Genomic DNA, 27,527 nt, shown 5'->3' with positions numbered 1-27,527 from the left:
TGAAAAACAATTTGTTTTAATGCAAGATGCACATTGGAATCACCTGGGATTTATATATATATATATATATATATATATATATATATATATATAATGAGACCTAGGCCCCACCCCAGACCAAATGCATCAGTATATCTGGGATGGGGCCCAGGCACTGGTATTTTTAAAGCTCTCCAGGAGATTCTAATGCGCCTATGCATTGGAGAACCAATTAGCTAAATGATGGCAGCAGGGGTGGAGAGGACTTCTTAGGAATTACACCTGATTCTTTATCTTTGTTTCTTCCCTAAACACCCTGAAAAGCCTTATGCTGCTTCCCACCTAATTCCATATTTTCTAAGTCTGCAGTGCTTCTTGGATCCCTGGTTTTCCTATTGTCTCTATATTTTGTTATTCACATTGGGGCTAAAAGGAAACTCAAACACTGGAAACAGAGCCACAGTTGTTTTTGCAATGAAACAATTATGGAGTATAAAGTGCACAAAGGACACCCTCCCCCTACTCCCAACACCTGCCACACACACACCATAGTTCATTCTCACACAGAGCAGCCAGAGTGATTCTGTTATATCATATCTCAGATAATGCAATTTCTCATTCAAAACTGCAGCTGTTTTCCATATTAGAATAAAAGCCAAAGTCTTTAGAGTGGCCTATGGAGGGGCAATGGAAAAATGTAAGTGATTAAAGACTTAAATGTTAAATTAGGTATGGGGAAAAAAACAGGAAAAAAAGTAATAAAAGTCTAGAATTATGCACTCAGAATGTTTGCCAGATATCACTGAATTCTCATGCCATTTTAAAGAAACTCTAACTGTACACCGTAGACAATATTTTAATGGGCATGATATGCCCATTGATATGGAAAAGACAATAGCCCCATATAAAAAATTGACAAATGAATGTACACAGTTATGTTTGAAGTAAAGAAAATACTTAAGGCATATGTACATATCAACTTAATGAGTCTCCACTTTAAATTTTTTCTATTAATCAACCAATTAATGGATCCAGCTAGGCTGGGTGAGACTTAACTGATCTTCTATTGTTGGTTATTTTGGTTGTTTCAAATTTTTCACTAACATAAATATGATTTTTTTGTATATACTCCTTTATATTTATGATTATCTTATTAAGATAATTGTAAGAAACAGAATTATTAGACCAATAAATTTTAAATCCTTTAAAAATGTAAATTGCAAATTTGATTTTCAGAAAGCTTTTCCCCAATATATATTCCAACCCTCTGTACATGAGAATGGATGAATATTTTCCCTGAAATTTATGCTCAAAATTTAGTCAGCTTTATTCTTACCTCTACTTCTCTTTGACTATCCGTTATCACCAAAACCTAGCTAGCCTCTTCTTTTTCAACATCTCAGATGTATGTCTTTCTTGGTCCTTTACAACTTCATTACCTCATGTCTAGAGTTTAGCAATTGTTCCCTAATCATTCTTCTGTCTCAAGTTCCTGCCCATCTCAGATACTACCTATTTCCTTAACCTTCCTGAAATACTACTTTGATGGTATCAGTTGTCAGTTAAAGAATCCATGTTAGCTGCTTACTGACTATTGGATTTAGTTTAAATTCTTTAAAATAGCATCCGAAGCTGTCAAACAACTGGCTCTACTTTATCTGTCCAATCTTCTCACTGCTCACCATAAACCTTAGAGTTCCCTTAGTCCACTGTGTTTATCCCATTGTCTTTTTCTCCTCACTAGTCCTTAATTTAAAAAAAATGGATCTTATCTATTTTGTTCACTTACATATCCCAAGCACCTTTAACAGTGTCTGGCACAGAGTAAGCAGTCAGCAAATATTCATTCAATGAATGGATAAACCAATTCCAATTCAGTGACAGAATAATGAGTACACCTCATTACAAAGCATTCCAATATTTAAGCAATATATAAATGTAGTTGTTGCAAATGAATAGAAATGTACCATCTTGGGGTGGGTTCAATGTGACGGAATAGGAGGATGCTGGACTCACCTCCCCTCATGAAAACATCAAAGCTACAACTACATATAGAATGACTCTCACTGGGAACTAGCAGGAAGGCTCCTCTACAACCAAAGCTGTGAGGAAAGATTCACACACAATCTGGTAGGAAGGGAGAAGTGATCTGGTCAGGACCTGCATCCCTAGCAGAGGACACAGAAGAGGAGGGGGCTATTTCACAGGCTCAGGGATCCTTCCTGGGGAGTGAGGGTTTTGAGACAGAAGGGAAGGGGTCAGGGCACAACCTTTAAAAGAATGACATAGCTGTTGAGGATACTTCATAAACTGGTTAGAACCAACTAGGCCCAAGGTGACAGAAAATTTGACTTCCAGTAGACCTTGAGCCTCATTATACTCCCACTGTAATACATTAGTGTACTAAATGACACACCCACAGGTGCCATGACAGTCCCGAGGCCAACCATAAAAGGGCAAAATGTGAGCAGTGGCCCAATTCCTTGAAATCCCCACCCCTTCCTCAAAATAGCTGGAATAACCCTCCCGCTCATTAGCCTATGAAATTACCCAGCCCATGAAAACGAACTACCCCATATTTCGGGGCCTCTCTCACCTTCTGAGATGGCCCACACTCTGTCTTTGGAGTGTTTCTCCTAGGGCTGCTCTCGCCTTCTGAGATGGTCAGCATTCTGTCTATGGGATGTGTATCTCTGCCTTCATTTTACTATGGCTCGCTCTTGAATTCCTTCTGTGTGAAGCCAAAGACCCTCAGTTGGCAGGCCCATCCCAGGGACTCACCCAAGACCTGGGACATGACCATCCTCTCATGTCCCGTTTTCCTGAAAATTATTTACAAAGGATATTAATAAATCTACTTCTTGCCTATCACTTTGTCTCTCACTGTATTCCTTCTGCACGGAGACATAAAGAACCTGAACTTCATTAAGTCCTGAGATGGGTTGTGTGGTTTCAGTTAGAAGATTGTGGGTTTGAGTCCCAGCTGAGGTGCAAATGGGTTTGAGTCCTCTCCTAAGTCAGAGGCTGTGGGTTCAAGTCGCATCTGAAGTATGGCTGGGTTCAAGTCACATCTGAAGGGGTGCAGTTTCACTTTGATCAGGGTATTGGCAGCCACTGCCAGCATACCAGCATTCACCTTGGTGCACAGACTTGGGAGGGAGTGAGATCATCTCCAGGGCAAAGACTGCCACTGCCAGAGTGCATCCTTGCTCACAATCAGGAGGGAGTGAGACTAGCTCCAGGGAAGAGACAATTATCACACTCGAGCATGTGTCCCTTCCCACACTGAGTGAGCCAGCTCACTAGTGTAGCACCAACCCTTCTGGCCTGACCCAACGTCTAACCGAGGTAAGCACACTGGGGAGAAGTGAAACCAGCACAGAAGTGCAGCCCCAAACCCTCAGGCCCCAGACACCCCTAAACCAAGGTGGAGAAACCCTGGAGAAACCCAACTCCCTCAGGGCTCCTGTTCCAACCTCTTGGACCCGGACCCCACCCCTGATAGAGCAGTGATGGACACTGAGCAAAGGAGAAGTCCCAGCTTGCACCTGGCTCTGGCTCCAGCCCTACTTCCCACCAAGGTGGTGGCTGCCAGCACACCTCAGGGAAAGACCTGGCCCTTGCTTACTTCAGGTACAGCCACCTAGCAAAGCCTCTGGGTACAAGAAAACTGCATAGGGACACTCCCACACAAGGACACACCCTCAAGATCAGAATAGGTAACTGTTTCACCTAATTTCATAGAGACAGAGAAATTTAAACAAAATGAGAAGAAAGAAGAATATGTTTCAAACAAAAGAACAAGAAACCACCCCTGAAAAAACTCCAATTGAAACAGATATAAACAATTTACCTGATAAAGAGCTCGAAGCAATAGTAATAAGAAGGGTACCTGAACTTGTGGAAAAAAATAGATGAACACCATGAGAATTTTAAGAAAGAACTAGAAAATAGACAAAAGAACCAGTCAGAGCTGAAGAATTCAATAACTGAATTGAAAAATACATTATAGGAATCAACAGCAGATTAGGTGATAACAGAAGAATGCATGAGCTATCTGGAAGATAGAATAATAGAAATTACACAATCAGAATAGCAAAAAGAAAAACAGATTTAAAAAATGAGAATAGTTTAAGGGAACCTCTGGACAATATCAAGTGTACTAACATTCACATTACAGGGGTCCCAGAAGGAGAAGAGAGAAAGGGGTAGAGATGTATTTGATGAAATAATGGCTGAAAACTTCCCAAACATGAAGGAGAGAGATATCTAGGTACAGGAATCACAGAGAGACCCAAAGAAAATGAAAACAAAGAGGCCCACACCAAGACGTATCATAGTTAAAATGGCAAAACGTAAAGAGAGAATTCTAAAGGCAGCAAGAGAAAAAAAAAGTTACATACAAGGGAACCCCCATCAGGCTATAAGCTGATTTTTCAGCAGAAACTTTGCAGGCCATAAGGGAGCAGCATGATACATTTAATGTGCTGAAAGGAAAAAGTCTACAACTTAGGATACTCTGCCCATCAAGGTTGTCATTCAGCACTGAAGGAGAGATACAGAGATTCTCAGATAAGCAAAAATTAAAAGAGTTCATAATACTAAACTGACTGTACAAGAAGTGTTAAAGGGTCTTCTTTACATGAAAAAGAAAAGGCTATAACAAGAAATAAGAACTTAAAGGAAGGGAAAAATCCCATTGGTAAAGGCACATATATAGTAAAGGCTGTGAATCAACCACTTAAATAAGCTAGTATGAAGATTAAAAGACAAAAATTATAAAATCAACTATAATTACAATAAACAGTTAAGGTATCTTTTCCAACCACAATGGTATGAAACTAGAAGTTAATTACAGGAAGAAAAATGGGAAAAACACAAACACATGGAGGCTAAACAACATGTTACTAAAAAACCAATAGGTCAACAAAGAAATCAAAGGAAATCAGAAAATAACTTGAGACAAATGAAAATGAAAATAAAAACACAACTTTCTAAAATCTATGGGATGCAGCTAAAGCAGTTCTAAGAGGGAAGTTTATAGCAATATAGGCATACCTCAGGAAATAAGAAAAATCTCTAATAAAAAACCTGACCAACCATCTAGAGGAATTAGAAGAAGAACAAAGTCCAAAGTCAGCAGAAGGAAGGAAATAATAAAGATCAGAGTGGAAATAAATAAAAGAGACCCCCCAAAAAATAATAGAAAAAATCAATAAAACCAAGAGCTGGTTTTTGAAAAGATAAATAACATTGGTAAGCCTTTATCCAGGCTCATTAAGAAAAAAAGAGAGAGGACATAAATAAAATAAGAAATGAAAGAGGAGAAGCTATAACTGATATCACAAAAACACAATCATAAGAGAGTACTATGAACAGATATATGCCAACAAACTGGACAGACTAGAAGAAATGGATAAATTCCTAGAAACATACAATCTTCCAAGACCGAAGCAGGAAGAAATAGATAATCTGAACAGACTGACTACTAGTATTAAAATTAAATCAGTAATCAGAAAACTCCCCTATCCTCCTATCCTTCTCAAACTATTCCAAAAAATCTAAGAGAAGGAAACACATCCAAATTCATTCTTTAAAGCCACCATGATACCCAAACCAGGCAAAGACATTACAAAAAAGAAAATTACAGGCAAATATTTCTGATGAATATAGATGCAAAAATCCTCAATAAAATATTAGCAAACCAAATTCAGCAACATATAAAATGGATCATACACCATGATCAAGTGGGATTTATTCCAGGGATGTAAGGATAGTTAAATATCCACAAATCAATGTGACATACCACATTAACAAAATGAAAAATAAAAATTACATGATCATCTCAACAGATGTAGAACAAGCATTTGACAAAATTCAACACCCATTCATGATAAAAACTCTCAAAAAAGTTAGTTTAGGACTTCCCTGGTGGCACAGTGGTTAAGAATCTGCCCACCAATGCAGGGGACACGGGTTTGAGCCCTGGTCTGGGAAGATCCCACATGCCACAGAGCAGTTAATTTAGAAGGAATATATCTCAATATAAAGGCCATTTATGACAAATCCACAGCTAACATTGTACTCAATAGTGAAAAACTGAAAGGTTTTCCTCTAAAATCATGAACAAGGCAAGGATGCCCACTCTCACTATTTCTATCTAACACAGTATTGGAAGTCCTAGCCACAGCCATCAGACAAGAAAAAGAAATAAAAGGCAACCAAATTGGAAAGGAAGAAGTAAAACTATCACTATTTGCAGATGACATGACTATATTTAGAAAACCCTGAAGTCTCTACCAAAAAACCATTAGAACTAATAAATGAATTCAGTAAAGTTGTGAGATACAAGATCAATATACAGAAATGGATTGCTTTTTTGCACACTAATAATGAACTATTGGAAGAGAAAACAAGAAAACAATTCCATTTTACACTTGTATCAAAAAGGATAAAATAACTGTGAATAAACTTAACTATACTCTGAAAACTGTAAGACATTAATGAAGGAAAGTGAAGATGATACAAAGAAATTCAAAGGTATCCCATGGTTATGGATTAGAAGAACATTATTATAATTTCCATACTACCCAAAGCAATCTACAGATTTAATGCAAGCCCTATCAAAATACCCATGACTTTTCTCATAGAACTAGAAGAAATAATCCTAAAATTTTTATGAAACCACAAAAGACCCTGAATACTCAAAGCAATCTTGAGAAAAAAGAACAAAGCTGGAGATGTCATGTTCTGTGACTCCAGACTACACTACACAGCTATAGTAATCAAAACAGCATGGTACTGGCATAACAACAGACACATAGACCAATGGCACAGAATAGAGAGCCCAGAAATAAACCCACACACATATGGTCAATTAATCTAGGATAAAGGAGGTAGAAGTACATAATGAGGAAAGACAGTCTCTTCAATAAGCGCTGTTGGGAAAACTGAAAAACTACATGTAAAAGAATTAGATTAGAACATTTTCTCACACCATATATAAAAACAAACTCAAAATGGATTAAAAACCTAAATTTAAGACTAAAAACCATAACTCTAGAAGAAAACGTAGGCATATACTTTTGATGTAAATCTTAAAAACATTTTTTTGCATCTCTCTCCTCAGGCAAGAGAAACAAAAGCAAAAATTACAAATGAACCTAATTAGACTAAAAGCTTTTGCACAGCAAAGGAAACCATCAACAAAACAAAAAGACAACATACTCAATGAGGAAAGATATTTGCAAATGGTATGTCTGCTAAGAGTAAATAGCCAAAATAAATAAAGAGCTCATACAACTCATTGTCAAAAAAACAAACAACCTGATTTAAAAATGGGCAGAAGGGGCTTCCCTGGTGGCGCAGTGGTTGAGAGTCCGCCTGCTGATGCAGGGGACACGGGTTCGTGCCCCGGTCCGGGAAGATCCCACATGCCGCGGAGCACCTGGGCCCGTGAGCCACGGCCCCTTAGCCTGTGCGTCCAGGGCCTGTGCTCTGCAACGGGAGAGGCCACAACAGTGAGAGGCCCGCGTACCACAAAAAAAAGAAAAAATGGGCAGAAGACCTGAAGAGAATTTTTTCAAAGAGGACCAACAGGCACATGAAAAGATGCTCAAAATCACTAACCATTAGAGAAATGTAAATCAAAACCACAATGAGATATCACCTCCAACCTGTCAGAATGACTATCATCAAATAGACAACAAAAAATAAATGTAGGCAAGGATGTGGAGTAAAGGAACTCTTGTGCACTGTTGGTGACAATGTACATTAGTATAGTCATTATGGAAAAGAGTATGGAGGTTCCTCAAAAAATTAAAATTAGATCTACCATATGATCAAGAAATTCCACTCCTGGTTATATATCCAAAGAAAACAAAAACACTAATTTGAAAGGATTAGTGCTCTCCAATGTTCATAGCAGCATTATTTACAATAGCCATAATATGAAATCGACCTAAGTGTCTATCAACAGTTGACTGGATATAGAAGATGTGTATAAAAAATAAGATGTGTGTATACACACACACACACACACACACATATACATACATACATATACACAATGGAATGTTACTAAGCCATAAAAAAGAATGAAAAATTGCCATTTGCAGTAACGTGGATGGGCCTGGAGGGTATCATGCTTAGTGAAATAAGTCAGACAGAGAAAGACAAATACACACATTTTCACCTATATGTAGCATCTAAAAAATAAAACAAATGAATCAATATAACAAAACAAAAACAGACTCACAGATACAGAGAACAAACTAGTGGTTACAAGTGGGGCGATGGGTGGGGGGAGAGGCAAGACAGGTGAATGGGATTAAGAGGTACAAACTACTAGGTAGAAAATAAATAAAAGGATGTAATGCACAGGGAATATAGCCAATATTTTATAATAAATTTAAATGGAGTATAACCTATAAAAATGTTGAAACAATATGTTGTACACCTGAAACTAATATAACATTGTAAAACAGCTATACTTCAATAAAAAAGAAACATAACACCTTGTTTTGTTCAACCCAGTGACTTAATCTCTTAGAAGTATTCAAATTCTTGGGACTTCCCTGGTGGTCCAGTGGTTAAGACTCTGCACTCCCAATGCAGGGGGCCCAGGTTCGATCCCTTGTCAGGGAGCTAGATCTCACTTGCCACAACGAAGATCCCACACGTGGAGACGAAGATCCCGTGTGTTGTAACTAAGACCTGGCACAGCCAAATAAACAAATAAATATTAAAAAAAAGAAGTATTCAAATTCTTGTTATTCACTTCTCCTTAGCATGATATTTCCACATCACTCACTGGAGTATGTTAATGCATTTAATAATACGATAAGAACCTGCTGCTTTTTACACTATCCAGCACCTCTGACCACTGCTACCAATCTACAGACCCATGTACCTGGGTGGGGTGGGCATTTGCAAGTCACCCTGTGGCAGACCATGGAAAATTATCTTGGAAGCTAAATTAGTAATTAAGAAGTTGCATCCCAGCAAAGGGAGGATAAATGATTTTAAAAGATATATTATCCAAGTTATTATGAAATCTAATTCACAACAATCAAATTTGGATAGTTCTGTAAAAACACTACTAGTTTCTGGTTCTTTGGGCTACAACTATTCTATGCTACATATTGTTAACCCCACTTCTGTTCACATAGTCTTTCTTCACATAGTATAAAAGCCAAAAAAAACCAAACAACCCAATCAAAAAATGGGCAGAAAATCTAAACAGACATTTCTCCAAAGAAGACATACAGAAGATTAAAAAGCATGTGAAAAGATGCTCAAAATCACTAATTATTAGAGAAATGCAAATCAAAACTAGAATGAGGTATCACCTCACACCCATCAGAATGGCCGTCATCAGAAAGTCTATAAACAATAAATGCAGGAGAGGGTGATGGGAATGCAAACTGGAACAGCCACTATGGAGAACAGTATGGAAATTCCTTAAAAAACTGAAAATGGAGCTACCATATGATCCAGCGATCCCACTCCTGGGTGTACATATGGAGAAAACCATAAGTCAAAAAGCTACATGTACCCCAACGTTCACTGTAGCACAATTCACAATAGCCAGGACATGGAAGCAACCTAAATGTCCATCTCCAGAGGAATGGATACAGAAAATGTGGTACATACATACAGTGGAATATTACTCAGCCATAAAAAGAACAAAATAACACCATTTGCAGCAACATGGATGGACCCAGAAATTCTCATACTGAGTAAGTCAGACAGAGAAAGACAAATATCATATGATATTGCTTATATGTGGAATCTAAAAAAAAGGCTACAAATGAAATTATCTACAAAAACTTATATCTTTGAAATAGAGTTACAGACGTAGAAAATAAATTTATGGTTACCAGGGGGTAAGGGACGGGAGGGATAAATTGGAAGATTGGGATTGACATATACATACTACTATATATAAAACAGATAACTAATGAAGACCTACTGTACAGCACAGGGAACTCTACTCAATACTCTGTCCTATAAGGGAAAAGAATATAAAAAAGTGTGGATATATGCATCTGTATAGCAATTCACTTTGCTGTACACTTGAAACTAATACAACATTGTAAATCAATTATACCCCAATAAAATTTTTAAAAATTTAACCAATAATAATACAATAATACAACTTATTGAAATTATTGCCACTTTGGTAGTTTATATCTCTGGCCATCCTATTACTGTTTTGGGGGTTTCCTCACTCTTTAGCCATGCAAATTTCTCATTTTCCTTTAATGATGTATATTGAAAAGCACAATGTTGAGATTTTACTGGCTTAATTCTCAGAGGGCTATCTCATTTTCAAGTTTGAAGGGTTCTGTCTTTATTGTCCCTAAGCATTGCTTACTGTGAAGACATAGCAAAATGACAAAGGTGCAAATTAAAGTTCAAGTAGCTAATCCATCTGGCTATTACTTGAAACATTTTTGGAACATGTCATTTGCTAAATATCAACTAGTGCTTGTGTATGAGTAACTTGTTAAAAAAAATTTTCACCTCCTCACATCACTAAGTACAGTAATGTCCACATAGGTACTTAAAAGTTACATGTTAACTGAATATAAGAAATATTTTTTATCACTTGTGGTTTAAACAATAGTCTATAAAAACCCATAAAGTATGTTAATGCTTTAACCTTAAAGTTCAGATAAAGAGGAAAAATTGGGCTTAAAAATTAGGGGGTATGTAAAGGTTGTTTTTCAAAAACGATCTTCATCTGAGTTTAAAAGGTTATATGGTGTGGTACCACAATAAGAGAAATGACCATTAAAACTTTAGTCTTGTAAATAATCTAACAATATACTGGTTAAGGGGAGCTGGCTTGTAAATCCTGAGTCCTTCCAGATACTGAAATTCTGTAACTTCTTACATTCCAGTCCTAAAAAGGGAGATATGCCATTTTGTTTGGAAGGCAAATTTTAACTACCTGCTGCCTGTTTAACTCATTAAAAACAAAAAGAGAGAGTTCTTTTAGTTTAAAATTCTGGAGAAAAGTTAACCCCGTATGACAATAAGCATCTAAAATGTCAAGAAGAAGAAATTATGTTTTAAAAATGTTTTAGATTAGAAGCAATTCTGAGACAGTAGCATACATGGAGCCCAGATTATTACATTCCTTGACAGTCATATATACACACACATGCATATGTATATACTCATGTTTTACCCCAGTTCAGCTCTTGACCTGCCTCAGCATTCCTCCAGCACACAAATTAAGGAAGTAATACACACAAAAACACACACACACACAGATAGAACTGTTGAGGGGAAAGAGTTCCAAAATAATAAATTTAAGCCATCAGTCTCTACTGCTAATTTCACCTCAACATTCAACAAGCACTTTGGGAGTTTATTCAGTACCTATGGATAGAAGGCATAGAGTAATGAAATGTTAGAAAAGGGAACTATAGAAATAATCTATTCTAATCACCTCATTTTTTTTCAGGTGGAAAAATAAGGCTGAGAGGGATTATATGACATACTCAAGGACATTCAAGTCTTTTATGTGCAAGTTAAATACATCAGAGCTGAGGAAACATTAGAAACTGTAGAGAAGTCTCCAAATCAAAACATGCTTATGTCCTTAGTAAATAAATTATCTGAGTCTTATGTTTAGAGGATTCTCCACAGTTACGACTGAGTCCAGCTTGGGGATAAGCAACACAGAAACTATAAAACAATAAGTAGAATGTAAAACTATAAGCAGAATATGGTAGCTCTCAGATGCCATGGGCTAAGCCCCTTTGCAATGATTTCCTGTAGGAGAGTGGTCCTCAAAATTTTAGTCTCAGGGCCACTTTATACTCTTAAGAATAACTGAAGACAACAAAAACTTTTGTTTATATGGGTTTTTGTATCTATTAGTATTTCCCATATTAGAAATTAAAACTGAGAAATCTTAAACATGTATTACTTCATTAAAAATAACAGTAATAAACCCATTTCATATTAACATAAATGGCATCTTTTTCAAAAAAGATAACTATATTCAAGAAAAAAATTTGAGAAGAGTAACATTGTTTCACATATAAAAGATCTCTAACAACTGGCTTAGTAGAAGACAGCTGGATTCTAATATTTACTTCTGCATTTCTTCTACTGTGATATATTTTTTGAAGTATATATTTGTATGTTGAAGCATATTAAGAAAATCCAGTATCACATAGATTAATCAAAAAAGGAGGAGTATTTTAATAGTTGTGAATATTCTTTGAATACTATACAAAAATGTGACAAGTTCTAGTTTCTTAATGGTGGGTTGCAATGTGGAATCTGAAAACACATAACTGTGCTTTGCGTACTCTGTTGCGTTAAAATCCATTGGTCTGTCACACTTTTTAAAATCTATGTATAATTTAAAAACATATAATGCATTAGTCATTTGTAAAATATTGGTTCAGTGAGTTATGCAGATATTCTAAATGTTGACACATTTCTTTATAGTAAAAAAAAATCACATTCATTAATATCACCACTGAATTACCAGAGGTCTTTAAGTATCGGAAAACTGTCAAGATAATGGTAGTGGATGCAAGTTCTTCAAAATTTTTGTTTGAAAGCTCAAAATTTTTATTATTTTCATTTCTTCATTTCTTTTTTGTTTATATCTTTATTGGAGTATAATTGCTTTACAGCGGTGTGTTAGTTTCTGTTCGACAACAAAGTGAATCAGCTATATGTATACAATACATATATCCCCATATCTCCTCCCTCTTGTGTCTCCCTCCCACCCTCCCTATCCCACTCCTCTAGGTCATCACAAAGCACTGAGCTGATCTCCCTGTGCTATGCAGCAGCTTCCCACTAGCTAGCTATTTTACATTTGATAGTGTATATATGTCAATGCTACTCTCTAACTTCGTCCCAGCTTCCCCTTCCTCCACTGTGTCCTCAAGTATGTTCTCTATGTCTGCATCTTTATACCTGCCCTGCCACTAGGTTCATCAGTACTGAAAAGCTCAAATTTTATTATTGGCCATAGCAGAAGCACTCCATACATAAGGATTACTGCACTTTTCTTTAATTCCTGTAAATGAGACACTTCCTGTCCTGCAAACTGTATGCTCCCCCTTCCATAGTATGTAGCTATTACTAGGTAGAACTTTCCCAACCAGAGTTTTTATTTGTCAGCCCTCCTTACACCTAGGTGTAGCCATGGTTTGTTCTCACTAATGGTATGTGATTGGAAGTGATATGGGTAACTTCTGAGCCAAGACTTTTATGAGTGTGTGTCTATTCCTCTTTTATTCTCCTGATACAGATTAATTCTATTGACAGTGAAGACCTATAGGATGGTGACCCCAGAAGGTGGAAGCAGCCTGGATCTCTGAATCACTATGTGGAGGAGAGGCACTCACTGATCACTAACTAATATGAATTCTCATAAGACAGCTTTAAATGTAGGTTAAGGTTCTACAGAAATATAAGAGGCTCAAAGTTCAAATAAAAACAAAGATTTGAACAAAATTCTACCTTGAACAGATTTCCTAGTAGTCACGGTCTAAGCAGAAGTCTACAGAAAAAATTACTTTATAGAAAAATAAGACTACTTCTTCATGCAATCCTTGACTTTCTGAAGTGGTACATCTGCCCTTTTAGTTTCCCTACCAAAAAAAAAAAAGTGGTGTGTAGACTAGACCCGTGCTTCCCTAGTGGAGGCTCAGCTTCTTTCAGAGGATTAGAAATTCCAACTCTTTGCTGTCACTGTACCTCTGGACCACTTTGGCCCGACAGTGTGGGTTTTCCATTCTCCAAACGATTGCTTGCTATTTCTAGAGGCATCCGTATACAAAACTGGGAAACAAGTGAGATTTCCCCCCAGTCTTCTGCATCCTACTTTGGCTCTTCTAACAGCTTTCCTCCTTCCTTCTCACATATTAAAACTTGATCCCAGAAAAGGATCTAAACACTCACTCACATTAGTCATGAATGAGGGAATAAGGCTATGGTAATTCTCCTAAGTTAAAACTCTTATCCTATGATGACAATTTTAAGCCTTAACATACTTACAAGCCTGTAAAATTAAATGTCTGAGAGGCAGTATGTGAAGTGGTTAAAGAGTTCAGATTCTAAGGCCAGAATTTCCTGAATTTGAATTCACATTCCACCATTTATGAGTGATGTGACCGTGAGCAAGTTATTTAATTCTCTTATGTTTCAGTTTCCTCATTTTATAACTGATAATAAAAGCAACCTACTACATAAGAATATTACTAATAAAGCCCTAATAAGTTAACACACTTTATCAAGTACATAGTTCAAATTGAAGATTTCCCCAAGTTGAATATAAACTATTAAAATTTAATTTTGAGCAGTATATGAAAAGAAACCCTAATTAAACCTCTAACCTACCATAATACCCCAGACTTAGATGATTTTATCCAGAAACAGAAAAATCTAGTGATGTTTTAGAATGTAATATAAAAACTACTTTTTAAATATTTATGGGTAAATAAAATATATGATGCATTTTATAAAGATTTCCATTAATATGAAAATCAAGTGTGTTTGAAACAAATACAATTTTTATGTTTTTCCAAATTAAAATGATCATTTCATTAGAAATACAGTATAAAACCTCTTTAAAGCATGGTAGTTCACCACCCAGAGCAATTCTTTATTTTAGATTGCATAAAATGGATACTGCAAAAATAATAACTTCTGAAAAAACCAGGACTATCATGAAGCAACATATAAATAATATTTGGAACAAAAGTAATTGAGATAAAAGCTCATAAGCAGTATTTCCTCTAATAAGAGAAAAACATTTTTGATGGCCTCTATATAAACTATGGAATAGCAAAACTGTATCCTCTTGGTGGCCAAAAATATTGGTTAATATCTGTTGATTATTTTTAATTTTTGAATGTTGATTACAGTTAAACATTAAAATATTGAAACTGTTTCATATATATTATTCATGTAAAGAACATAAAAAACAATTTTATATATTATAGAAGGGAAGAATGCCTACAAATACCCATATAATCATTACCTCTGGGGAGGAAGGGACAGATTTAGGAATGGTACAAAAGATATGTAAATAAAAGGCTTGAAAAGCAAATATGGCAAAATGCAAATATTTGTTATGTGTGGGAAATATTTTCTACACTTTCCTGCATGTTTAAATAAAATATAATAATAAAAACAAATCTAAAAGGAAACCCCATGTAAAGAATTGGGATAAACATAACCACTTTGATCTATCTCTCAACTCTAAGTAAAACAACTACAAAACTTACAAATAGGAAAATCTGCATCAGCACCAGAAAGTAAATACAAAAACTGATATTATATCTGAAGTCCATGAAATGGGACCAAATTTTAAAGTGTTTTTCATAATAAATATACTTTACCACATGATGGGAAAGTACACATGAGCAGGTCTTGACAGATCCTCATCCACATTTGCATAAACTTACTCAGAAAAGCAAAAGCTCCACTGAAATGAGATGTTTATTTGGGAATCCAAAGAGAAGCCCCTTACTCAAGGTCAGTTTTGCCTCTACAGTCCAGGGGCACCGGGTAGAATGGTAAGCCCATGACTGGCTAAAACATGATGTTGAAAATCGTGGTCTTTCGAGGGACTTGATTTTTTGCTTTCAGCCTCACCTCCAAAGACCTCTCAGTTGTCATTCCCTAATAAAAGATTGTTCTTGGGTTACATATTTGCCAAATGAGTAGCTTGTAGTGGCCATTATCCTATTTTTAAAAAAATGATCCCTATATATTTTCATTTTTTATGAGATAACAAGACAACATTTAGTATGTCATAGCATACCATGTGAAAACAGGATATGAAGCCTTTCTCTGGAGATTTTATTTCCTCAATGTCAGGGGATACTCTCCAATGGTGAAATCAAACTTTTTCCTTAAATATCTGCAAGAGTGTCACTTTCCCTTCCTCTTCAGTCTGGCCATATAAGTTTCTATGTCTCACTTGAAATATTTGGCTAAGATCTTTACTAGGTCTACCACAGAGCTTAGGGAAATCCAAGAATTTTAAATAAATTTTGGCATTGTGAAAACTTATGAAAATCATCAAGACGTGTTCTAGTGACATTTTCCAAATTTAAAGACAAATTAAAAAATCTTGGAAACATCTAAATAAGTAAAAGTAAAAACTAAATTTTATAAATTAACTGTAAAGGAAGAAAACATAGGCTGGTTTAGACTTCTCTACTAGACTAAATAACAGAAGATAATGAAGCAGTATCTAGTTTTATAAGAAAATGTGATTTGACAATTTGATATTTAAATTGGAAAATAAACTCAATATTTAAATATTTAATTTATATCAGTCTGACTCTCCCATAGATAAAAGTTATGAATTCTTGAAAGTGTTTTAAAAAAGGACATTAACCACTTGAAGATACCAGGGAATGACTAAAAGCAGGTAGAAACTGGAGGGGAGTTGAGCCTTCTAAAATGGAACTTGTAGGGTTCTCATCAAGAAAAAAAGGCAGAGGATTCAAATCAATAAAATTAGAAATGAAAAAGGAGAAGTTACAACAGATACCATACAAAGGATCATAAGAGACTAATACAAGCAACTATACAGCAATAAAATGGACAACCGAGAAGAAATGGACAAATTCTTAGAAAGGTACAATCTTCCAAGACTGTACCAGGAAAAAATAGAAAATATGAACAGATCAATCACAAGTACTGAAATTGAAACTGTGATTTTAAAACGTCCAACAAACAGCTGTCTGGAACCAGATAGATTCACAGGCAAATTCTATCAAACATTTAGAGAAGAGTTAACACCTATCCTTCTCAAACTATTCCAAAAAATTGCTGAGGAAGGAACACTCCAAAGCTCATTCTATAAGGTCATGATCATCTTGATACCAAAACCAGACAAAGATATCACAAAAAAAGAAAATTACAGGCCAGTATTACGGATGAATAGAGAAGCAAAAATCTTCAACAAAATACTAGCAAATCCAATCCAACAACACATTAAAAGAATCACATACCATGATCAAGTGGGATTTATCCCAGGGATGCAAAGATTCTTCAACATACGTAAATCAATGTGATACACTACACTAACAAACTGAAGAATAAAAACCATATGATCATCTCAATAGATGCAGAAAAAGCTTTTGACAAAATTCAACACCCATTTATGATAAAAACTCTCCAGAAAGTGGGTATAGAGAGAACATACTTCAACATAATAAAGGCCATATATGGCAAATCCACAGTAAACATCATTCTCAAGGGTGAAAAACTAAAAGCATTTCCTCTAAGATCAGGAACAAGACAAGGATGTCCACCCTTGCTACTTTTATTCAACTTAGTTTTGGAAGTCCTACCCACAGGAATCAGAGAAGAAAAAGAAATAAAAGGAATCCAAATTGGAAAAGAAGAAGTAAAACTAGCTCTGTTTGCACATGATATGATACTACACATAGAAAATCCTAAAGATGCTACCAGAAAACTAGAGCTCATCAATGAATTTGGTAAAGTTGCAGGATACAAAATTAACACACAGAAATCTCTTGCATTCCTATACATTAACAGTGAAAGATAAGAAAGAGAAATTAAGAAAACTGTCCCATTTACCACTGCATCAAAAAGAATAAAATACCTAGGAATAAACCTACCTAAGGAGGCAAAAGATTTGTACTCCAAAAACTATAAGATATTGATGAGGGCTTCCCTGGTGGCGCAGTGGTTGAGAGTCCGCCTGCTGATGCAGGGGACAGGGGTTCGTGCCCCGGTCCGGGAAGATCCACATGCCGCGGAGTGGCTAGGCCCGTGAGCCGTGGCCACTGAGCCTGCGTGTCTGGAGCCTGTGCTCCGCAATGGGAGAGGCCACAACAGTGAGAGGCCAGCATACCGCAAAAAAAAAAAAAAAAAAAAACAACCCTATAAGATATTGATGAAAGAAATAAAAGATGACACAAACAGATGAAAAGATATACTATGTTCTTGGATTGGAAGACTCAATATTGTGAAAATGACTATACTACCCAAAGCAATCTACAGATTCAATGCAATCCCTATCAAATTACCAACAGCATTTTTCACAGAATTAGAACAAAAAATTTTACAATTTGTATGGAAACACAAAACACCCTGAATAGCCAAGGCAATCTTGAGAAAGAAAAACAGAGCTAGAGAAATCAGGCTCCCTGACTTCAGACTATACTACAAAGCTACAGTCATCAAAATGGTATGGTACTGGCACAAAAACAGAAATATAGATCATTGGAACAGGATAGAAAGTCCAGAGATAAACCCATGCACCTATGGTCACCTAATATATGACAAAGGAGGCAAGAATATACAATTGAGAAAAGACAGTCTCTTCAATAAGTCATGCTGGGAATACTGGACAGCTACATGTAAAAGAATGAAATTAGGGCTTCCCTGGTGGCTCAGTGGTTGAAGGTCCGCCTGCCGGTGCAGGGGACACAGGTTCGTGCCCCGGTCTGGGAAGATCCCACATGCCATGGAGTGGCTAGGCCCGTGAGCCATGGCTGCTGAGCCTGCGCATCTGGAGCCTGTGCTCCGCAATGGGAGAGGCCACAACAGTAAGAGGCCCACGTACAGGAAAAGAAAAAAAAAAAAAGAATGAAATTAGAACATTTTCTAACACTATATACAAAAGTAAACTCAAAATGGATTGAAGACCTAAATGTAAGACCAGATACTATAAACTTCTTAGAGAAAAACATAGGCAGAACTCTCTCTGACATAAATCTCAGATTGATCTTTTTCAATCCACTTCCTAGAGTAAAGAAAATAAAAACAAAAATAAATGGAGCCTAATTAAACTTAAAAGCTTTTGCACAGCAAAGGGAACAATAAACAAAAGAAAAAGACGACCTACAGAATAAGAACATATTTGCAAATGAAGCAACTGACAAGGGATTAATCTCCAAAATATACAAACAGTTCATGCAGCTCAATACCAAAAACAAAAACAAAAAAAAACCCAGTCAAAAAATGGGCAGAATATCTAAATAGACATGTCTCCAAAGTAGACATATAGACGGCCAAGAAGCACATGAAAAGATGCTCAACATCACTAAATTAGAGAAATTCAAATCAAAATGACAATAAGGTATCACCTCACTGGTCAGAAGGGCCATCATCAAAAAATCTACAAACCATAAATGCTGGAGGGGGTGTGGAGAAAAGGGAACCCTCATACACTGTTGGTGGGAAGGTAAATTGGTACAGCCACTATGGAGAATGGTATGGAGGTTCCTTAAAAAACTAAAAATAAAGCTACCATATGATCCAGCAATCCCACTCCTGGGCACATATACAGAGAAAATCATAATTCAAAATGATACCTGCACCCCATGGTCACTGCAGCACTATTTACAATAGCCAGGACATGGATGCAACCTAAAAGTCTATCAACCAAAGAATTCATAAAGAAGATGTGGTACATGTATACAATGAAATATTACGCAGCCATTAAAAAGAATGAAATAATGTCATTTGCAGTGATATGGATGGACCTAGAGATTGTCATGCCGAGTGAGGTTAGTCAGACAGAGAAAAACAAATATCATATGATATTGCTTATATGTGGAATCTAAAAAATATGGTACAAATGAACCTGTTTACAAAACAGAAGTAGAGTCACAGATGTAGAAAACAAACTTATGTTTACCAAGGTGGAAAGGCAGGAGAGGGATAAATTGGGAGACTGGAATTGACATGTATACATTACTATATATAGAATAGATAACTAATAATAACCTGTTGTATAGCACAGGGAACTCTACTCAATACTCTGTAATGCCCTATATGGGAAAAGAATATAAAAAAAGTGGATTAAAAAAAAAAAAAGAAACAATACCAAACCAGGACCCAATGGAACAATATCTTGCTGAAAGGCAAAAGAAAAGTGAACCTAGAATTCTAAATCCAGCAAAAATATCCTTCAAAAATAAAGGCAAAATGAACATTATTTTTAGATAAATAAACTTGAGAAAATTTATTACTGGCAGAACTGAACTATAAGAACTGCCAAAAGGTAGTTTTTTTCAAGCTGAAGGGAAATGACACCAGATGGAAACTCAAATTTATAGGATGGAATGAAGATCCAGGAATGGCAAATATGTGAATAAATATAGAAGACTATTTTTAAGTCTTCTCTTAATCTTTTAAAATACATATAATCACTTCTACTTCTTGCTATGATGGAGTAACAGGAACTGGATTGCTCTTCTTTCTTAAACAAGTAAAAAATTGGAGAAAATATAGGAAACAATGGTTTTCATGTGTTGGACAAGAGGCAGCACAGGACAGTAACACCCCCGCTCCAGCCAAGAGAAAAAAACCTAATGAGGGAACCCTTCAGTTGTCTCATCTTATTGTCTCTAAAAAAAAAATTTTAAGGTCACAGTGTAGTGGTGGGAATCCAAGCAGAACTGAGTTGAAAAATAAAATTTAGCATTCAGGAAGGTCAAGGCAAGCTAAAATTCACAGGTCAGCATAATATAGAGGAGACAGATGCACACAGAGAGCATTCTGGAGCTCTCCAGAAGGTTATCCTTGAATTTTTGTCTGAGGTTGGTTTAAAAAAAAAAAACAAAAAAAACACAGGAAGGAGTGGGCAGAACAATGCTTGGGGCTCACAGAAAGCTCATGTTCCAGACAGCCAGATGGGAAATCTGTTATACACAGAGCATGGGGTAGAATACTAAGAAGGGTACTGCCTCAGTAGGGGAAGTATGTTAGGCCTAAACAAGAGTTCTCTGGTTCCACCTAATGAAGCTTAAAATAAAGCCCCAAGTAGACCAAAATATTTCTAAATAACTAGATCACATCTCAGATAAAACTCCAAAATATTTAAAGGAATAAAATAAAAATTTACACGAAACTACAAAGTTTACTCAAGAAGGAACTGATCATTTGAATAGCACTATATCTATTAGAGCAATGAATTTTTAGTCAAAAACCTTACCACAGAGTAATTTCTAGGTCCAGATGGCTTCATTGGTGAATTCTACCAAGTACGTAAAGAAGAACAAATACCAAGTTTACACTAACCCTTAGAAAAGAGAAGAGGGGTGAACATTACACTTATTACTAAAATGTGACAGGACAGTACAGGAAAAGAAAATAAAATTTTAGCAAACTGAATTCAGTAGTATACATGAAAAGGTTAATACACAATTGCCAAATGGAATTTATCCCAGGAATGCAAGGTTAGGTAACACTTGAAAAATCAATCAATGTAATTCACTGTATTAAAAGACTAAAATAGAAAAACAATATGTTCATCTCAACAAATGCTAAAATCCAAATCTATTTGTTAAAAAACAAACAACAACAAAAACCTCTCAGCAAACTAGGAAGGGAATGAAACTACCTCAACCTGATAAAAGATATCTATAAAAGCCTTCAGCCAAAATCTATTTAAAGGTAAGTAACCTAACATTTTCCCTCTAAGATCAGGAATGAGGCAAGCATGTCCACTCTCACCACTTTTAGTCAACATCTTCTTAAAGATCCTAGCCATAGGCAAGTAAAATAAATAAAAGGCATATAGATTGAAAATAAAGTAAAATGCTCTTTATTCTCAGATGACATGAGTATCCATGAAGAAAAAATCCTAAGAAATCTAAAAAGGCTACTAGAACTAATAAGCACGTTTAGTAAGATTGTAGGATATAAGATCAACACAAAAGTATTTTTCTACAGTATTTTTTATATATTACCAGTGAACAATCAGGAATTGAAATTAAAAACACCATATGCAATATAATTTGAAAGATATGTGCAGCATCTATAAAGAAAAAACTAGAAAATATTGCTGAGATAGAAAGAAGTCTTAAATAAATGTGGAAATATTCTATGTTCATGGATTGGAAAATCAATATTGTTAAGATGTCAATGCTTCTTAAGTTGATAGATTCAACCTAATTCCAATGAAAATTCCAGAGTATATACTTTAAATACTGATAAGCAGTTAAAAAATTATATAGAAATGAAAAGAATCTAGATAGCCAAAATAATTTTTTAAAAGAAGAGCAAAGTTGGAGGACTTACAGTACCTGACTCCAAGACATGTTATAAAATTACTGTTATCAAGGTAGTTTGGTATTGGCATCAGTGAAACAGAATTCAGAGTACATGCATAGAGCAATACACATATGATCAAATGTTTTTTTGACAAAGGTTCTAAGATAATTCAATGGGCAAAGGATAATCTTTTCAACATATGGTGCTAGAAAATATGCAAAGAAATGATCCTCACTGCTTACTTCACATAATTTTCAAAAATTACTCAAAATGAATTAGAGACCTAAGTGTATAATAGGAGCTACAATTATAAGCTATAAAATTATATACTATAAAATTTCTAGAAGAAAACATGGGAGAAAATCTTGGTGAAATTGGGTTCACAAAAAAAATCTTGAATATGACACAAAAAAGCACATACCCTACTGGAAAAAATGATAAATTTGATTTTACCATATTATAAACTTTTGCCTTTCAAAAGACACTATTATAAAATGAAAAGGCAACTACAGACTAGAAAAGAATATTTGTAAAATATATACCTGTTAAAGGATTTGTGTCTAGAATATATAAAAAACCGTTATAACAGAATTAAAATAAGACAAACAACTCCAATAAAAATAGCAAAAAGATTGAAACAGACACTTCAGCAAAGAAGATATACAGATGGCAAATAAGCACGTGTACAGAGCTCATCATAATTAGTCATTAGAGAAATTAAAATAAAACCTAACTAAATACCAGTACATAACCCACAAGAATAGCTAAAATTAAAAAGACTGTACAAAGTGTTAGCAAGGAAGTAGAGTAACTATAACTTGTATCTGATAGGAATGCAAAATTTTGGATAAATTTGGCAATTTCTTAAAATGTTATAATACACTTACCATACTACTCAACTTTCCACTACTAGATGTTTACCAAAGATAAATGAAATCCTATGTTTACACAAAGACTTGTACATGAATATTCACAGCAGCTTTATTTATAATAGCTAAATACTGGAAACAATGCAAATGTCTACCAACATGTGAATGGATAAACAAATTGTTGTATACCCTTACCATGGACTATTACTCAGCAATACAGAGGAACAAACTATTCATACATACATCAAGATGAATGAATCTCAAAATAATTATGCAGAGTAGAAAATGCCAGACAAAAGATAGCACATACTCTATGATTTCATTTACATAAAATTCTAGAAAATGCAAACTAACCTGTAGTGAAAAAAATCACATGAGTAATTGCCTGGGGATTGAGAAGGAGGGAGGAACTACAAAAAAGTCTGAGGAACTTTCTGGAATGGTGGATATGTTTCCTATCTTGAAAGTTGTGACAGTTTTATGAGTTTATACATATGTCCAATTGTGAAATTTTATATTCTAAATGTGTGTGCTTTCTTGTACATCAATTAGACCTCAATAAAGCTGAAATAAACCATGTAGTTATTTGAAGCAAAAATCCTAACACTGTATAATGTGAGGCCATTATTCATGTAGATCTTCTAATATATATGACAACAACAGCACAAAGGACAAAGGGGAGTATGTGTAGCTATCCTTCTCTAAGTTCCTACATTTTTAGTGAAGTAGGATAACATTAACTTTAAGTAGTATTTTAATAATTTAAGGATGCATTTTGAAATCACTAAGGCAATTGCAAAAAATTCAAGAAGATACAGGCAAACAGCCAATAGAAGAATTAAAATGGAATACTAAAAATATTTGCTTAACCAAATGAAGATAGGGAAGGGGAATTGAAGAACAAAAAACAGGTGAGATAGAACTGAAAACAAACAGGAACATGGTAAAAACAAACCTAATCATGTCAATAGTTATGTTGAATGTAAATGAAGTAATCACTCCAATTAAAAGGAAGAAATTGTAAGACTAAATAAAAAACCAAGATTCAACTATAGGTTGTTTGCAAGACGACCTTTAAACATGAAAAAACAAAGAGGCTGTAAGTAAAATGATGGGAAAAGATACACTATGCAAACCACAAGCATAAGAAAGCTCAAGTGGCTATATTAATATTAGACAAAATACAGCTCATAGATAATTAGATAAATAGATAATTCCCCTAGGAGAATTATCATAGATATGAGGAAACATTTCATAATGATTAAAGGGAAAACATAATAATTGTGTATGTGCCCAGTAAATTAAAAATGCATAAAGCAAAAATCAGTAGAATTAAGGGGAGAAATAGATAATTCCACATTTGCAATGGGAGATTTTAACACCCCCTTCTCAGTAATTAATAGAACAATTAAATATCATAAAGATACAGAACAAGAGTTAGCAAACTTTTTCTATTAAGGGTCAGATACTCCAATATTTTAGGCTTTGTGGGCCACATGTGATCTCTGTGGTATATTCTTTTTTTTTTTAATTTATTTATTTTGGGCTGCAGTGGGTCTTTGTTACTGCGCGCCGGCTTTCTCTAGTTGTGGCAAGCGGGGGCTACTCTTTGTTGCAGTGAGCAGGTTTCTCATTGCAGTGGCTTCTCTTGTTCTGGAGCACGGACTCTAGAGCGCAGGCTCAGTAGTTGTGGCGCCTGGGCTTAGTTGCTCCGCAGCATGTGGGATCTTCCCGGACCAGGGCTTGAACCCATGTCCCCTGCATTGGCAGGCAGATTCTTAACCACTGTGCCACCAGGAAAGTCCCTCTGTGGTATATTCTTTATTGTTTTTTTTTAACAACCCTTAAAAATGTAAAAATCATTCTTAGCTCATAGGATGTATAAAAATAGGCTGCAGGCCAGATTTGGTCCACAGGCTGTAGTTTGTTGAATTTTGATTTTGAAGATCTGAATATCACTATCAACCACCTTGATCTAATTGAGATTTACAAAATAATTGCAGAATACACATTCTTCTCACGTGTACACTGAATGTTCACCAAGATAGACCATGTACTGTACCATAAAACAAGTCTCAATACACTTCAAAAGATTGTAGAGTATATTCTCAGACCACAATATATTTAAAATTAGAAATCAGTAATTTTAAGGTATCTAGAAAAGCCCTAAGTATTTAAAAATTAAATAATACATCTCTAAATAACCCATGGGTCAAAATAGAAATTATACTGGATATTAGAAAATATTTTGGATTAAATGATAACGAAAATATAACATATCACAATTAGCAGAATGTAGCTGAAACAGGAATTAGGGAAATTTATAGCTTTAAATGTTTATATAAAAGAGGGAGAGAGAAAACAATAAAACATAGGATAAATTCAAACATTTGGTGGATAAAGGATAGGGAGTTCCTTATACTATTCTCAACACTTTTCTGTAAGTTAAAATGAAAAAAAAATAGAAAGCTCCCCCAACCTCCTTAATTTTATATTCAGCCAAGTTGTTATTCACATGTGAGACTGAGAAACAAAAAGAGATAAGATTGGGTCAAGACAGTGGAGTATCTCTCTTTCCATCCAAAATTACAAATATGCATGAAGTTCTGTAAAAACCAGGGTGACATTAGCAAATAAGAAATTTCACATAACTACTAAAAGATAGAAATCAGACAGGATGACATCTATGGGGATAAGAGTGGAGAAGAATCAAAGTACTAATCAGAAGAGCAGTAATTAAACAATTTTGGAATCAGAAATTAACTGATGATCCGCCTTCAGAAGAGTAGGTTAGTCCCTCCTTGCCCTGGCCTATATCAAGAAGTATGATGGAAAGGTATTTTCCTCTACACTAGTGGTTCTTAACTTTGCCTGCACATTGAAATCATCTGGGTAGCTTTAAAAAATACTGAGCCTCAGATTCTTATTTAATTGGTCAGAAATGAGGCCTGAGCACCAGACCTATGTTTAGTGTTGAAATATAGTATAAATTAGAGAAAAATAAACTTGTCTTAAAGTGCTAATTAATGTAGAGTTACTGAGAAGTTTGGTCCTGGTACAGGAATTTGGGAGGTAGAAGAGAATACAAAAATATATCCATGTGAATTGTTATTTCAAGTAGTCTGTAAGTGGGCTATTTAATAAGTAAGCATTTGGAAAAAAACAAAATACTGGAATACAACTACCTTCCTTTATTAAAAAAATAAACCCCAAGTGGATTAAAGAGTTGAATAAAACATGGAAATAAAAAAGTACTAGAAAAAAAGAACAGATAGATTCTTTTTTTCATAGTATTAGGTAAGTAAGTCCTGACAAACATGCCACAAAACTGAAACTGAAACAAAAGACATTATTTAAATTTACTGAATAAAAACTTTAAACTTATCTATTGGTAAAATACATTATTAACCAGAGCAATACAGCTAAAAAGTAAGAATATTTGTAGTGTTCTTACAAAACTGAGAAGTTCCCGCAAATCAATATAAAAACATAATAACATGTAAATGAGAAAAGGACTTAAGCACATGCTATTTTTATAATGAAAAACTAAAATATAAAGCAATATTCAAATTACTATAATACCCATCTATAAATCAAATGTTATTTTAAGATCCTCACTAGAAAATAAATCATTAGAAAATTCTGACAAAAAAATGATACACTTGATTTTGGTTATTTCAAACGGCAGTATATAATAAATTTACTTACAAGTTGATATGCGTTCTTGACTTCTTGCAATCCTGTCCTTTATAGATTCTGAAGGTGTTTTCTTGCTACCATGAATGGTTGTTGTGGAGAGTTCATTCAGCTTCCAGTGGGTCCAAAAGTCTTTTTTAGGTTTTAAACCTGTTGATACAAATATGTATATTTAGCCAAAGAAATTAGGAGTTTAAAAATATCTTTTGTCAAAGCCTTTTTAGGAGCATTATACATTTCATTCTCACAACAGTCCTGTGAGGATTGTCAGTCTCAAGTTTCAAAAGAGGAAATCTCTACACAGAAATGTTAATGTCTTAACATATAAGACTGAGAATTAGAAAAGAGATAAGCTTGATATATACCTTTCTGACTCACAGACATAAGCTAAGTTCATAAACGGACATAAGGGGAGATTAATATTGTGAAAACTTGGAAAGGACCTAAATATCCAACAACAGTACATCCATACAGTGGATCATGAAGTATCCATTAAAAGTTACCTTGTAAGTATTTGTTAACATATAAAGGCAATCATAATATGTTTTTATGTGAAGGACAATTTTACCATATACATATGTGTGACTATAGCTTAAATATTAACACGATTTCCTCTCAGCATAGGTGATTATTGTTTTAAAATTTTCCCTGTCTGTATCTCCTATTATTTTTAAAATAATGTTTATGAATCAATTATAGTACCCTAAAAGAAATAAAAATAAATCCCATTTAAAAAGTTTCATTTTTGTTCCAAAAACTATATAGGGTTGAATAATTGATTTAACCACACTAAACATTTATATCCTCAGCAATAAAAATGAGAACAATATAAATTCCTTTGTATACTCCATATGTTTATTCTGATGGTTGAGACAGTATATGTTAACGTGTTCAGTAAATGGGAAATATGAGCTAATATTATCATTATTGATATACATTGATATACTCATA

At 34.9% G+C, this 27,527-nt stretch overlaps 1 protein-coding gene across 4 annotated transcripts in view; it reads right to left on the bottom strand.

Annotated features, from left to right (window-relative positions):
• FAM227B (family with sequence similarity 227 member B) overlaps window positions 1-27,527 on the bottom strand; it is a gene marked incomplete at its 3' end in the record, with an annotated part of 264,786 nt that overhangs the window by 168,749 nt on the left and 68,510 nt on the right. For all 4 annotated transcript variants that reach the window (XM_081229396.1, XM_081229395.1, XM_081229397.1 and 1 more), the window contains one exon: window positions 26,589-26,726. In XM_081229396.1, the coding sequence (XP_081085522.1) occupies window positions 26,589-26,726 (138 nt within the window). The remainder of the gene's footprint in view (window positions 1-26,588; window positions 26,727-27,527) is intronic.

The sequence above is a fragment of the Mesoplodon bidens genome, assembly GCF_964165515.1.
Source record: "Mesoplodon bidens genome assembly, chromosome: 3".
Taxonomy (NCBI): Eukaryota; Metazoa; Chordata; class Mammalia; order Artiodactyla; family Ziphiidae; genus Mesoplodon; species Mesoplodon bidens.
Note: the sequence above shows the minus strand (reverse complement) of the source record. Positions and strands in the feature narration are given on the sequence as shown.